Raw genomic sequence first — 15,555 nt, forward strand, 5'->3', positions numbered from 1 at the left:
GGAGCCTTAGAGAGATTAAGCATAAAAAGCTTGTTTAAAAAAATATGTTTTCAGTGCCGATTTAAACGGAACTAGTTCAGTTATAGAGCGTAAACCTAATGGCAGAGCGTTCCACAATACCGGGCTGTACACGGCAAAGGCCCGACCTCCCCATTTTTTATAACGGGAAGAAGGGACCACAAGGGTGAGGTGGGCGGACGACCGTAATGATCTCCGAGGAAAATATCTGGATAGAAGATCTGATAAATATGCAGGGGCAAGGCCATGCAAGTAATGAACCCAGAACTTTGAGATCTTCAGCCTTCAGACAGACATGAGAGATGAGACCTTTCTAAAACCTGGTGCGTCTGACCACTGACCCACGATGCTGTCGAAGAAGGCTCCTCGCAGGTGCCAGTCGTTCTTGTCATTGAGGAAGGTGATCATGTGAGACAGCAGAACGTCGTTGGCTTTCTGTCGACCGAAGAAGACGCAGAGGCGCGTGATGCCGTTCTCCATCAGCGACTGTTTGACGATGTTCTCCGAGTCGCTCAGCAGCGTCACCACCTTCTGCTGTACCATCTCATGCAGCGCCTGCAGCTCTGGACATTAAACACACAACAGATTTCTCACACAGGGAAGCAACTACACAGCTGTGATATGAAGGTCAGCTCGTGTGTGTTTCTGTACCTGAGTCGTAGTTTTCGTTGGGGTGCAGCGTTTCCTCTGTGTCCTCACCATTCAGGTCCTGCTCTGTGTTCACGTTGTTCTCCTGAACCAGCTCCAAGAAACGCAGCGCGCTCTCTGCCAGGTGGGCTATGTTCTCTGCACATCCCCAAGAAGAGAATAAAGAAGAAGACCTCAACAAGTGTTTCTGGGTTAGAGCCCAGTCAATACAAAGCTCTGGATGTAGAGGTTAATGTCTGGAGTTTAAAAAAATCTCCTAACAATAAATAAGTGGATATTCGGTTATTTCTTCAAATACAGTAGAGCTGAGGGATACTGTGCTCAACCAGAGACGAAATAAAAAGGGGACAGCTGGGGTGGAGTTCAGCCGACATCAACTTCCAAAGCACAAAAAGCTGGAAAATCTCCCTTGTTTAGGACAAACTAACGCGTATCAGCTCAGGTGGAAAAGCACAGACCTGTGAGACAGGTCTTCTTCAGTGTGCAGCCAAAGGCAGCAAAAACAAGCGCAAACATGTTTAGAATCATTTAAATTTTCTGTTTAAAATATTGTGACTAAGATATCTGGAGTATTTTACACACTAAATAAACTTCTTAATACTCTCTGGTGGACAAACTGTATAATGGTGTCATATTGTTTCCAAATTAAAACATTTGGCTTTTTGCTGGCATGTTTTGTTACTTCTCCACCAACCAGTGAATCCAACTTTAACGTACAGTTGGGTCTAACTGAGCTCTTATCACGGTTTGCTTTGTCCACTTCAACCTCCAGTTTTTGTATTTAACCAAATCCTTGTTAAAGGTGTGAAGACAAAGAATCTGTCATTTGCAAAAATAAAATCCAAAAACAGAAAAAATGATGCATAGATTTTTTTTTTTTTCCAGTTCTTATTCTGTGAATCCCCTTTGTGGGATCTCAAACCCCAGGTTGGGAACCATCACCAAGTGGAACAAAACTTCTGCTGTCCACACTTCACTGTTCGAGTCATCAGTTGGTTTGAGCCGCTTCAGTATCACATCAAATACAGTTCATCTAAATGTGTTGTGCATCCTTTCCTCTAAATTCACTGTGACAGATTCAGTAAGTGTGAAATCTGGAGTAAAGTTTCACGCAGCTCTGTGGGTTTGAACACTGCCTACATTTACAGGAATCATTTGATTTCAGAACCCTCCAGCCACTGACCTGCGTACGCCAGCCTGACGATGGTGGCGTCGTCCTGGGCGAGATGGGCGATGCCCGGCAGGATGTACTCGGGATAGATATTGACATCGTTCCTCGGCACCTCCTTCACCAGCGCTAGCACTCTGGCCAGAGTGTGCACAGCCTGAGCGCGCACACGAGGCATGGGGTCATTGCAGAAGTGTAGCAGATATGGTGTGATGCGGTCCAGCAGGATGTCGACACCAAGCCGCGGAGCCAGGTGGAGGATGAGCTCAAGCGCCGCCAGCTTAGAGTCACAGGAATGCAGCGTCTGCAGGCAGGAGGTGATGACGGACACCAGGACGATCAGGCCCTGCTCCTCCCGGGAGCTCAGCACGCCTTCACTGCTGTCCTGGGATGGAGAGGAAGAGGAGGAGCCTGGAGAGGAAACGGCCTGTTTTTAGAAATAGGCTACTGCAAACACCCACAGCAATACTGGAGTATACTCAGGTATACTGCCTCTCACCTCCTCGCAGATTGTGCAGGATGTTGTCAAGGTCTTTGCGGATGACCAGCACACGTTCATCAGCAGACTGGAAGATCTCTTTGGCAAACTGAGCCATGTACGGCTGCAGGAACGTGTAGAAGATATCAGGGAAGGCTTTCCCTCTCTGCTGCTTCAAATACTCCTCCGCCGTTAGACGCTTCTCTGGCTCCCGCTGCACCATCTGGGCAACCTGAGAGAGGGAGGGTGCAGTAAGAAGTCTCTCATACTGCAGACCTGTGCTCAGACAGCAATACTGCCTCTATGTAAAACCACCACATTGTTTACAGCTGCATGATGACAGCTTAGCAGCATGGGCAGTTAAGGGACAGACAAATGATGACTTTAATATTTACCTTCTGATGTGAATCAGTGATTTACCCACTGACCGACTTACTGTGACTGTCCTTTAACATCTCTCCTTACCAGCTCCCGGATGCTCCGGTCTTCGATCTTCACAAGGACCTGCTCCGGCTGGAAGTGCCCTTTACGATACGCCAGCAGCTGGGACAGATCAAAGAGCGGGACGCCCTCAGTGAACAGCTCTGCTATCACACAGCCTAAAAAACAGAAGGACATGAAGTCTGAGTTCAAAATGAAACTTACACACTGGAGGTCAGCCACTGGTTTTCATGTTACAGCAATGGAAAAACAATACCATTACATACAGTTACTGCCACCGGTCTTCCAAAGCATACCATCAGGTTTTACATCAACCATCGGTGAATCCTCCTGCTAGTGAGTGGATGGACGCTGCAACACCTGGACTTCTTCCTCCTCACATAAATACCTGAGCTACTTGATTTGATAATTACTGATTTGACACACGTCTGGATTTTTAAGTTGTTCGAGAGACTGGCAGAGTTTACCCGAAGCTACAATAATCATTCATAAGAAAATAGACATTATGCAAAAAAAAGAAAAACGATTCAAATTTAGTTAGGAACAATATTAGCAAAAGAAAAAAACAAAACAAAGTGATATAGCGATGATTTGTCATTCAAACACTAAAATGATGCAATTGTGCAACCATAATTTTTAAATAAAAGTTTAATGCAGAGGGTAGCAACAACTGATTACTTCATAATTTGTTAGATCTGAATCAGTTTTAGGTAAATTGACTGATTACTAAAATAAGTTTGTTAGAAATCTGCCATAAATGCTACTGCAACAATTAGGCCACTCACTGATCCACACTGTCACTTTTGGCTTTTTCCTGTTAGGGGTCTCCACTGCAAATCATCACACTGACGATTTGCATGTTGACATTTGGCACGTTTTACACCGGATGCCCTTCCTGACGCAACCCTGACTTGAACCGGGGCTGCAGCGCCTGGGCAACCTGAGAGAGGGAGGGTGCAGTAAGAAGTCTCTCATACTGCAGACCTGTGCTCAGACAGCAATACTGCCTCTATGTAAAACCACCACATTGTTTACAGCTGCATGATGACAGCTTAGCAGCATGGGCAGTTAAGGGACAGACAAATGATGACTTTAATATTTACCTTCTGATGTGAATCAGTGATTTACCCACTGACCGACTTACTGTGACTGTCCTTTAACATCTCTCCTTACCAGCTCCCGGATGCTCCGGTCTTCGATCTTCACAAGGACCTGCTCCGGCTGGAAGTGCCCTTTACGATACGCCAGCAGCTGGGACAGATCAAAGAGCGGGACGCCCTCAGTGAACAGCTCTGCTATCACACAGCCTAAAAAACAGAAGGACATGAAGTCTGAGTTCAAAATGAAACTTACACACTGGAGGTCAGCCACTGGTTTTCATGTTACAGCAATGGAAAAACAATACCATTACATACAGTTACTGCCACCGGTCTTCCAAAGCATACCATCAGGTTTTACATCAACCATCGGTGAATCCTCCTGCTAGTGAGTGGATGGACGCTGCAACACCTGGACTTCTTCCTCCTCACATAAATACCTGAGCTACTTGATTTGATAATTACTGATTTGACACACGTCTGGATTTTTAAGTTATTCGAGAGACTGGCAGAGTTTACCCGAAGCTACAATAATCATTCATAAGAAAATAGACATTATGCAAAAAAAAGAAAAACGATTCAAATTTAGTTAGGAACAATATTAGCAAAAGAAAAAAACAAAACAAAGTGATATAGCGATGATTTGTCATTCAAACACTAAAATGATGCAATTGTGCAACCATAATTTTTAAATAAAAGTTTAATGCAGAGGGTAGCAACAACTGATTACTTCATAATTTGTTAGATCTGAATCAGTTTTAGGTAAATTGACTGATTACTAAAATAAGTTTGTTAGAAATCTGCCATAAATGCTACTGCAACAATTAGGCCACTCACTGATCCACACTGTCACTTTTGGCTTTTTCCTGTTAGGGGTCTCCACTGCAAATCATCACACTGACGATTTGCATGTTGACATTTGGCACGTTTTACACCGGATGCCCTTCCTGACGCAACCCTGACTTGAACCGGGGCTGCAGCGGCGAGAGCACTGCGTCCTAACCACTAGTCTATCAGGGAACCCGCTCACTGATCCACAGAATAACAGAAAAAAAGTCTTTTAAGTTAATTTTTCAAGCTAAAGGCTGAAAACATTGCTGCTGACTTGGTTGGACAAAATAAAACATCTGACTCTTAGAAACACTTTTTCACCAAACAATCACAAAATTATCTGACGATTAGTTGATATTAAATTTATAGTTCACTGCAAACCTCATTTAAGTTTAATGATGCTTGCTGAGAGATTTTTGCAGCAGGTTTAAGTTGGTTTCTCCGTTTTAAGTGACCTTGTGCCGAGCTGCAGTAAAAGCATGGGGATGCATCATCTGTGATCTAAATTGAAATGAAAACATTAAATTCAACTTCAAATTTTTATGTTCTATCCATGTCTACCTGCGGAGAAGATGTCCATGGCCTGTTTGAGCTCCCCTCTGCTTCTCTGGTTGTTGTTTGTAAGGTCCACCAGCGGTGTATTCTGGTCGCTCTCTGTGGTAAACATACTTCCATCCACAAATCTCTCTGGTGCAATGTAGCATGTCCTCCGCCTGGATGTGTCGAAGAAGTAGTTGAAGTCAGCGGGGTTGTCCTCCGGGAGGTATGTGGGTTTGAAGCTGGCAAAGTCAGTGAGCAGCACCCAGTTCCAGCTGGTCACCATCACGTTCTCTGTCTTGATGTCTCCGTGGCGCACACCGGCTTTGTGTGCCTGGTCAACAGCGTTGAGGATCTGGAAGGCCAGCCAGCGCTTCTCCACGTTGTTGAGGAAGGGCCTGGTGCTGATGCGGTCGTACAGGTTGTCCCGGACGTACTGACGAAACAGGATGGCAGCTTTTTCTATCAGGGAGGTTTTCTGGAAGGGCAGACAGTTCTGGCAGGAGTGCAGCCGAATCTTCAGCTCCTCCAGCTCCTGTTTGTAGCTGGTCAATGGCAGCGAGGGGTCCTGGATGGCAAAGACTTTGACCACCACCAGGCCCTCCCGGTGTTTGGCCCGGGCCACCTTGAAGAAACGAGTGCTGCCCAGACTCTTATCATACTCATGGTCATGGATGTCTGAGAAGTAGCTGTCCACAGAGAGGATCTGGGAGGGGGCGATCCCCGCCAGCTGATTCCCCATCACACCTCAACACAGTCTGGAGAAAAACAAGTTTTTTAAAAAAGTCAACAAACACAACAACAGTTGCCACCATTTAACTGCATCTGTCTGAGGTAGGCCAACCAGGTATTTAAAAACAAGAACAATGGAGACAAAGCACCATGTTCAGACTTGGTAATTTGTAGTTTTGAGGAGGGAATTAAGAGTCAAAGATGGAGTCAGCTTCTGGCTGAAAACCTGAAGGTGGACCAGAGGATTTCTCAGAGGAGCAACACACAGCTAAACAAAACAGGGAAAGTTCACAATTGCTATAAAGGCACAAACTGAAAAGCTACAAGGGAGTTTAATATGATAGACGATGTAAACCTGAAAGAAAAGTCTTCCAGCCTGGTCCAGAATCACAGATCATATTGTCCTCTGATTTTAAAGGACAGTCATGACATGAACACAAAGACATGCTGATCTTGTTACTATGTTTTTTTTTCTTTCCCTGTCTTTTACATGATGTTAAGTATTTTACTTTGCCTATGATGGTGCTGGCTGCTGCAATTTAATGTCGTTTGTTTGTTGTTAAAAATGAGGACCATAATAATTCGTATAATAATTATACTAAATAATAACGATAAAGATTTAGAATTGATAATTTGTGACACTGTGTGTTTACTGCTGCCAAACATCTGGATGTCACACCCGGTGACTAGAACAGATGTGAGGGAAACGTCCACCTCAGCTAATGCAGGTCACATGATTCCGTGCTACAAACAACACTGCCAGCGTTAATCTAACATGCAAGCCACTTGTTATTGGCACCCCGATAAACATTTTACGTTAACAACATTCGAACATTAATGTTCGTGCAGATTGTGAATGTGATGTTACCAGCTGTTGCTGGATCGTTGTTGTTGTTGTTGTGATAGCTTTAGCAGGCTAACGACCAGTCAACGTCCCTACGGCTAAAGATTGTTAACAAACTTCAGCCTGAACGCAGATTAACCGTCTTCATCTTGTATCTACAACTTCTGTCCAGCTACCATCATCTTCTGCAGCCATAAACTAACGGTAACCGCGAATAATAAACAAAAGTAGCAAGCTGAATCACGTAGCTAGTTAGAGCTAACCCATTAGCCAGTTCCAGGTGTTGTTATGAGTCCGGGTCAAAGTGAAAGCAGAGAACACGACACCTGTTGGTCAAATGTTGTTACTACACCGATCGTCTATAATGAAGGTGAAGTTCTCTGTATGCTTATTATGACCTGGATGACAAGTTCTCTGTGGTTTAGAAAATAGTCCGTCAATTCAATTTTATGAAAAGTCGATACAATACAATAGTACAATAAACAAATGCAGATTTTCTGATGCCAAACCGTTATTTTCTGTTTTCCCAAACAGACCTTTAAAAAAAAACTATAGCATCTTTTGTTAAAAAGATTGTATCTGTCTGAAGCACAAATAAATTGGATTACCAAAGTAGGCAAATCCCCAGGCTTACGGTGTACCTTTTGGGTTTACATAATCGGATTGACTGTAGACTCTATATATACTTGTTTAAAACAAGTTGTTTTATATTTGCTACCACTGAAAACGTGAACTCTTGTGCCCTGGTGTTGCTGAGGGACTCTGACAAAATCTAACTTTAAAATCTGAATTGATTTAGTTTATACTGAGCTGTTTTGTTGTAAAGTTGTTTTATTCATACTGCTTCCACTTTTTGTAGGAAACCTATTTGACATATGTCAAATACCTAATTAACAGATATAAAAGCTCCAGGTAATGTATTATTCCATCCAAGAAGGACTGTAAGGCTGCAACTAACAAAACAGGCCTACCTTCATCATCAATACACCTGACAGTTATTTTCTCTAATAATCATGTGATTGCACACATTTAAATTGCTTGCATACTTAAATTAAAATGAGAATGGAATGGAAACTTTAAAGAGGAGAACTAGAAAAACAAAAAATTATAAGAGGACACATTAGGCTAGTAAATGCAATAAGAAACATTAAAAGGCATTATATGGATTATTTTGAAATCTGTTAAAAATTGTATTTCACTTCTTAATATAAAACAAGCAAGTAAGCCATGATAATATTATGGAAAATAATTAATTATCTAATAATGTAATGGTCACTTTATTAGTTTTTATAAATCGTTTGATTGAAAATGCAAATTCAGTCAATAATTTGTCTTAGAATACAGTATGTCAGCCATAAACTCTGGCTGCTGACAGGAAGTTGCCAATTTTCTTCCCGCTTTCTTAGTAAGTCATCAAATTTTTCAGACAGGATCTTTGGAGCACAGGGATTCTTCTGGTGTTGTGTCGAGATCTGTTACCCCGTGGAGATGCGTTTCCCCTGACCTGAACCCTAACCATAATCACAGAGGGACGCTACTTGAAACACAGTTTTAACAGGGGGAAACATGTTGGCGGGGAACACATTTCGAGAAACAAGCCCGGCACGCGAGAGCCACCGGTGTCAGGACGCTCTGTTAAGTGAACCGAGGCGTGACAGGAAGTTGGATGGTTTGGCATTGAAATTAAAAACCTTGGAATTTTTTGAAAATTTATTTACCCTCCACGGTCTGTTGATATACCCAAATGCCGTTGAACAGGGTCGAATTATGAAACATTTTTATAAAGAGGGGAGGCGCATAGATAGATAGAATAATTTACTTTATTAACCCCAAAGGGAAATTCTGGTGTTTCAAAGCGGTGGAACGAGGTGAACCTGAGCTCAGGGGCTATAGGATACGGAGCACTTTTTAGAGGGTACAGGACTGAGCAAAACAATATAATGTGAACTGAGTGAGGTTATTTTAATATAGTAGTAATAGGCCGTTGTGATCCACACTCCAGTCTAGAAGGTGGCGGTAATGCACCAAAAGCTGTTTGCCAACCGCCATTAATCAACAGCAGAAGAAGAATTCTGGCGTTAGAGTAGCTAAAAAAGGATTTTTTTTTTTACAAAACAGGGTTAAATGCATAGAAGATTGTAGCCTAAGTAATAAAATAAAATATAGACTACTAAATAAATAAATACAAACTTCGATAAATAAAGAAAATAAGGAGTCTTAAATCGGTTCTGGAGACTACATTAACAGCCTATACGCCTACATATTATATACACATTATTAATAAAATAAACATTATAGGCCATGTTGTAAATTGGTGCGATCTGGTAGAAATCTTGTGGAAGTCATGGAAGTAAGGTGTTCTCCATGATGTTCAACAGTTTGTCACACATCTCCAGAGGCTGTTAAAAAAGTAAAAAAATGTGTCTCTTCGGCGCATTTTGTGTGTCTTTGTGGTCATTTTTGCTCTTTGTAGCTATGTGTGTCATTGTATGTGTGTGTGTGGGGGGGGGGCATCCTTCTGTTCCTTACAAATTAAATGAATGCTTAATATTATTAAAGATGATTTTGTGAAGAGCGAACATTTCAGGCACAATAATGTGTTGTCAGCCTACGTTTATCGTGAAACGTCTCCGGAAGCGCCGCTCTTTCTCTCATTGAAGCTGACATGGTGGACTCCGTTCTGTCTGAGAGTAACGCTCCGCGGTGGGAAATCACGGAAGATGCTGAAAAAACGGGAGTATTTGGTAAGTTTAACCAATAATGCATTGTCCTTTAGAATGGCGACTTGTTATAACTAAAAAATTCACCTCAGAGCTTATAAAACAGCCACATTTTAAACACTGAAAGCTCCGGCGTTAGCCAACCTACTGCGATGGGAGCCTATCAGGGGCTTGTTTGGTTAGTTTACCTCGGGAGTGGAGCTCTCTTATCCGCTATTAGCCTCTGTCACCAGAGGAAGCTAACGTTAGCAACCGAGTCCGTGACTGACATTGGTGCTTTTGGACACCGTGGTAAATACCGGGATTTGGTGTTGGTGAACTAGTGAAATGTTCTGTCTCTGTCACTTCCACCTCTCGTCCTTGTTGTCTCACTGAACCTGGTAGCTAGCTGGCTAACTGAGGCTAGCATGAACATAAACGTGTGTGTGTGTGTGTGTGTGTTGCAGGTGGTCAGGTTCAGACTAGGTCCTGTTAACATGATGTCATGATAGTAAAGGTTATAATTTCTCAGTAGAATCAGCATCAAGACTGTCGAATCAAACAGTTTAGTGACTGCAGATGGAGTCTGGGTATTTCTAACAAATAATTTATTTACACGTTATTTATAGAGCTGCATTTACAGTTGGATACAAAGGTTTGGGCAAATTACGTTATTTGTTGAATTTTGGAGTCAACACAAGTAAATCTACCCCCCCCCAACAGCAAACTAACGTCTTAAGATGTTAATGAACTGTTGGTGTGTATTGCATGAACTTGAAACGTGATGAAAGTAAAAGTAAATAAACAGTAGTGACCTGTACAAAAGTGTCTAATCATTTAGGCTACACAGTCGGTGCTTAACCTCCCTTTGTCAGAACCCAGCTTTCAGTCTTGGTTTTTTGTCTTTCTGTTTTTGATTCAGGAATTCTGAGCATAAGTGTGACCCCATTAAATCACTAGATGATATAACATGGTCTAAAAACTAAAATAAACACTTATGCATCTACCAAGCAAGGATGAGGCCGACATTTTGCAGTCGACTGCCAGAACACGAGCCTCAGATTTTAGAATAACACCACTGTCTGCAGCATCAGTTGGTCAGTGGTAACATATAAAACTGTCCTTCACCTTCAGACACACCAGGAATATTCACTCACCTCCAGTTAGAGGTGCTCTTCCACCTTGTTAACACTTGCTGTTCTGTACTTTCACTGATGTGAATTGTTGATAGAAACAGTTTTCCTCTGGATTAAACTTGTTTAGTTACAGTTGTAGCACACACTAGGGCCCCTGTGAGCCAGTTAAGTTTTAATCAATTTCTTTAAATATTTTAAGTGTTTACTCTGAATCAGCATGGGAATTTCAGTTTGGCTGTGTTTGGGTATTTACTTCCCTGCAATTCAAAATAACCAGTTCCTGTACAAGCCCCAAGACTGATGGCTAGACTTGCTGATGTGTAGGTACTATAATGTAGTGCACACAGTAGGAAGTGGGTCAGGAGTCTTTTAGTTGTCTTCAGTTTGATTCCAGAGAAACACAGAATGTTAGTAAAAGTTTTGAACTGTTCTTTTCTCCCTGTTTTGTTTTCTCGAGTTGGTTTGGATTAATCTGGTGTTACCATCATCTTTGCAAATCATGTAAAGGCTCTATGTGATAGATTAACTTGAGTTATTTTTATTCTCAGTTATTAGATTTTTTTTTTTAATTAACCAACTAATTGCTTTGTCTAGAAAACATCAGAAAGTAGTGGAAAATATACTGGAATACAGTGACAGTATGTTCAGATTATTATCATGTGAGACAAAGTAAAGCAGTGAACAGAGAAAACTTGTCTGTTGCTTGAAAACTGACTGAAATGATTAATCCTTTGTGAAAATACTTGCAGATTAGTTTTCTGTCATTTGAAGAATGTTTAGTAACTAATCATTTCATAGCATGGTGCCAGACTGCCTGGTGATCATAGAGCTGTGTTTTATGGAAAAATTGCTTGAACAGACTTGTCATTGACTTCCCTTGTCCCTGTCGTGGCTATGAAATGCAGTAAAACAAGAACAAGCTTCTTAATCTCGAGTTTTGTCTTTTACTCCAACAAACTTTTGCCTTTATTGTTTTTAAAATGTAGGACTAATACTTACCAAGTTATTTTACCAGTGTGTTTTATGTCATTTGTGGTTTAGTTGTGTGTGTTGGTTTGGGTCACAGCCGCAATCACACTGTGAGACTGTTGTCTTAAATTTCTGGCATTGTTCAGCTGTTGACACAGCCCAGTCGTCCAGCTGCTATTGTGACGTTGCGATTTCATACAGTACATTACTTTTCACCTCCGTCACATGGACTTCTCAGCTCAAGCCTGAAGCACTTTACATTGTCAAAGGTGTTTTCATGATGTCATTGGTTTTTAGTGCCTCCCTCGAGTAAAGGCATTTTTTTTCTGAGGCAAGAATCGAGATTTAAATTCTGTGGTTCTGCATACACCACGAAGAGCGGCAAGCAGACCAGCGGGGCCACATTCGCAGCATTGGTACTCAAACAACAACTGAGTTTAAAACTTCTTTTTTTTTCTTCACCTGGTCAAAGACGTTCTTTGAACATCAGGGACATGATGCAAGAAGTGAGTAGAGCTGCAGCAGTTAGTTAATCGACAGAAAATTAGTTACCTGTTATTTTAATAATCAAATAATTGTTATAGACATTTTTCATACTATCCAAAGACATTTTTTAAAAACTGTTTCCCAAGTAAAGAAAATCTAGACATGTTCAATGTGAACTTTGCTTTGATTTCTGACAAACCAAAAGTCTTAATAAGAAGCACTTGAAGACTCACTTTGTTCGATATCATGTGATGGTTTTTTTTTTGTTACTTTATTTACACCGAATAAAGCACAAGTTAACTGAATAAGTAAATGAATGACTGTGACAATGTCAGCCCATGTCACAGTGCAGGTCACAGGCATTAACAGACGGCTGATAGTGGAGTGTAGTAAACTGTGTGCTCAGTAATGATTGGGAGAATAATCCAGATGCTGATATCAGTTTCTTGTATGACTCGGTCACAGTGTAAAGTCTCACAGTGTAAAGTCTGCAGAGTTCACAATTCAATTGATTGTGTTGACAGTAGGTTTTATTTGCCATGTGCTAACACACAAAGACATTTATGTGCAGCGTATCCTGACTGATGTTACCTAACCAGGATCTGACATGGTGTTCAGGATGTGAATCAAGTATATTTCTACTCATGTAGCCCTGAGGCTCCTCTCCGGGCGGAAACAGTAGGTTAGCTCTTGTGGCATGATGAATCAGCATTGGCCCTTGCTGGTGAGAGAGTCCACTCTGATTGGCTGTTGAGCTTATCAAATCAGTGCATGAGAAGAAAATGGTTTGGGAAAGCCCCTTCAGCCTGTTGCTGTAGCATCCATGATTTTACACATTTAGTGCGGTTTCTCCTTGCTTTTCGCCTCCACAACCTCCTTTCTTCTTCCACAACCAAAAGACCAAGGGCAGAGAACGGCAGTCATTTGCAACTTCTTATCAGACGCATTCTCGATTAGAAGCAGCAATAAACAGCTATTGTGTTGAATGACATACGCTTTGTTAACGCTTGTATTTCCACAGTCTAATTCTTCTTCTTTCCCTTTCTGAATGGTGAATACTGATACTGCCACCTGCTGTTAGGGGTAGTCATGTTTCTCACACAGGCGCAGGCCATAGATGCTCGTCAGCTGCTGGCTGTCAACTGTGCAGTGTGTTCAAGTGCCACTCTTTCAACCTGACAAAGGTGACATGAGGCGATGCAGCAGGTATTCCATCAGCAGGTGTCTCTGTTTGGGTCACACTGATGAGTGGCCTCCTCAGACAGTGTTACAGGTTTGCTAGCATCCACTCATTGCTGCCCTGCAGTCCTGCTGGACCTGTGTGAGGCCTCAGACACAAATCTGATTCTCAGAAACAATGAGAATCAGATTTGTGAGCAGGTGTTATTCAGTATTCAGCTGACAGGATTTTTCAGGGCCCATATCTAGGAGACCATAACCAGTATTTGGAGCTGAGTACATTACATTTTCGTATCAGAGTTCACAGTAACTCAAACTGCAAAAACATCCTTGAAATACCCTGTTTAATTAAATGGAAATCAGAGTGTCGTTCACTCTGATAAGACACCTGATTAGATTCTTGACATGCAGCACTGCTCCTTTTCTAATTACTAATGTTGCTGTTACTACTACTACTACAAGCAGTAGTTGTGCTACTGCTGGTATTTCCACTGTCGTTGTCAGTAATACTGCTAGTACTGCTGCTGTTGTTAACCCATGGCTTCTGCTTCCTTTAAGTTTTCTGTGAAGTTTCCCTGATGAAGAGAAAACTCGAGGAGAAATGTTTGATTTTTGTACCAATTTAAAGAATGTCTCGAATCATGTTTAGCAGTAGCTTCACTCCAGAAATCATCTCCCCATGGTGGATGGACCTTCTCTGTCTTTGTAGTGATTCACTGACTTTAGTCTCCATCTCTAGACTCTGCTCTGAAAGTCACAGCATGGTGTTGGATATTGACCTACTTTGCCACAGTCTAGTTTTTCCACTGATTGTTGTTAAATTAGTCAAATGATGAAGATCGACCTCATGGTCAGGTGAAGCAGTGCTCAGCTGCTAATAAATTTATGCATTTATTACCTGTCCTGTAGCTGCAGAACTTAAAGGCAGCCAGTTGGGAAGTGAAATGCACACCAGCAGCTAGCCCAGTGTGTGGCTGACAGAAAAGCCAATCATCTTGAGTTTAACTTGGTTATATAAATCTAACTGGCTGGGAGGTGGTGGGTGAGAGCGGGGCCCCACCCCAGCCACTACTGCAGTGGTTTCTTAAAGAGAACAAGCCTATTCAAAATGTCTGCACACAAATGTGTACTGTGCTCAAGCTCATTTCAAGCAGCAACCTCCGAGGCAGGGAAATGGAGCCAGTGGTCAAGTGTCAAAACCAGCGGTTCCTCGAAGGGCCACTAGAGGCGGGCTCCAAAAGGGAGTCAGTCCCCATCGACTATGAATGAATGAATGTCACTTTCAGCTTTTCCCGTTTTTTAGGGGTCGCCACAGCAAATCGTCACACTGATGACTCGCATATTGACATTTGGCACATGTTTTACGCCGGATGCCCTTCCTGACGCAACCCTGATTTGAACCCTTAACCACTAGCCAGTTCCCATCGACTCCGGTGTTAAAATGCCAAACCTTACAGCAGAAATAAACATGTTATAGCCTGGTACAAAAAATTGTTTTGGTCTCTATAGCTAATTTCTCCTTCCATGACAACTGCACGTGGGGCGAGTTGTTTTTTTTTTTTTTTTTTGTTTAGATAACTTGCCCATTTAAATTATATAGAGACTAAAAGGTATGCACAATAAAGGGCATGGCTGTTTTGAGTGACATGCTGGAGGCTCATAACCATAGGTGGCTGGCCACTAGCTGTCTGATGAGCTCCACTCATTCGCTGCCTCTTTTCCCATTTTTGGATTAGACATACTGTATCAGGCTGAGTGGAGTGCTACCAACACAGCGATGGCCAGACTTGAGCTTCAAAACTGCTCTTCAGAAAACCAGCGGGTGACGTCACAGGATTTGTTCAGTTTTTATATACCTTCACTGGCTCATTTGCTGTTAGGTTACATGACAGAAAAACATTACCTTTCTATGGTTCTTTTTCTGTTAACACAAAAAATAACCTTCCCCAAATTGCTAAGTGTGAAATTAGCAAATTAGGAACTAAATAAGCAGTTATCGAATAAAAAAGAAAAGAATCCGAATCTTAGTCAATTAATTGATCAATTGTCAAATTTACTCTTTAGTCAGCTGACAACAGCTTCGGCCTGGGGCTGCATTTGTACAGTTTGTCCCAACCAGGCATCTGTAGTTCACATTGTAGCTTCAGGAAACGGGACATGATGTGAGGGCAAAGGGCGGTAAGGAGTGGTTTATGGTGTCTGTCTGTTCTGAGTCTCATTAGATCCTCTAGGTTGAAAAGGCATTAGGTAGGATGAGCTCCACTCATTCGCTGCCTCTTTTCCCATTTTTGG

The 15,555-nt window shown here is 42.0% G+C and overlaps 2 protein-coding genes across 7 annotated transcripts in view; one reads left to right on the forward strand and one right to left on the reverse strand.

Moving 5' to 3' along the window:
• pik3r4 (phosphoinositide-3-kinase, regulatory subunit 4) overlaps positions 1–9,475 on the reverse strand; it is a 21,067-nt gene extending 11,592 nt beyond the window's left edge. For 2 of the 5 annotated variants that reach the window (XM_020617448.1, XM_020617445.1), the window contains exons 1-7: positions 6,819–7,098; positions 5,243–5,976; positions 3,927–4,060; positions 2,334–2,544; positions 1,850–2,245; positions 670–804; positions 360–581 (exon numbers count right to left, since the gene is read on the reverse strand). In XM_020617448.1, coding sequence (XP_020473104.1) covers positions 360–581; positions 670–804; positions 1,850–2,245; positions 2,334–2,544; positions 3,927–4,060; positions 5,243–5,960 — 1,816 coding nt within the window. In that variant the 5' untranslated portion in view covers positions 5,961–5,976; positions 6,819–7,098. Of the gene's footprint in view, positions 1–359; positions 582–669; positions 805–1,849; positions 2,246–2,333; positions 2,545–2,777; positions 2,946–3,926; positions 4,061–5,242; positions 5,977–6,818; positions 7,137–9,406 lie in introns of those variants that run through there. The other 3 variants (XM_020617447.1, XM_020617446.1, XM_020617449.1) reach the window with 3 other exon arrangements.
• The window catches only part of atp2c1 (ATPase secretory pathway Ca2+ transporting 1), a 46,561-nt gene continuing 40,436 nt past the window's right edge, over positions 9,431–15,555 (forward strand). The window contains exon 1 of one of the 2 annotated variants that reach the window (XM_020617450.1): positions 9,431–9,538. In XM_020617450.1, coding sequence (XP_020473106.1) covers positions 9,515–9,538 — 24 coding nt within the window. In that variant the 5' untranslated portion in view covers positions 9,431–9,514. Of the gene's footprint in view, positions 9,539–11,920; positions 12,105–15,555 lie in introns of those variants that run through there. The other variant, XM_020617451.1, reaches the window with a different exon arrangement.

Source organism: Monopterus albus, unplaced genomic scaffold, assembly GCF_001952655.1.
Source record: "Monopterus albus unplaced genomic scaffold, M_albus_1.0 scaffold189.1, whole genome shotgun sequence".
Classification (NCBI taxonomy): Eukaryota; Metazoa; Chordata; class Actinopteri; order Synbranchiformes; family Synbranchidae; genus Monopterus; species Monopterus albus.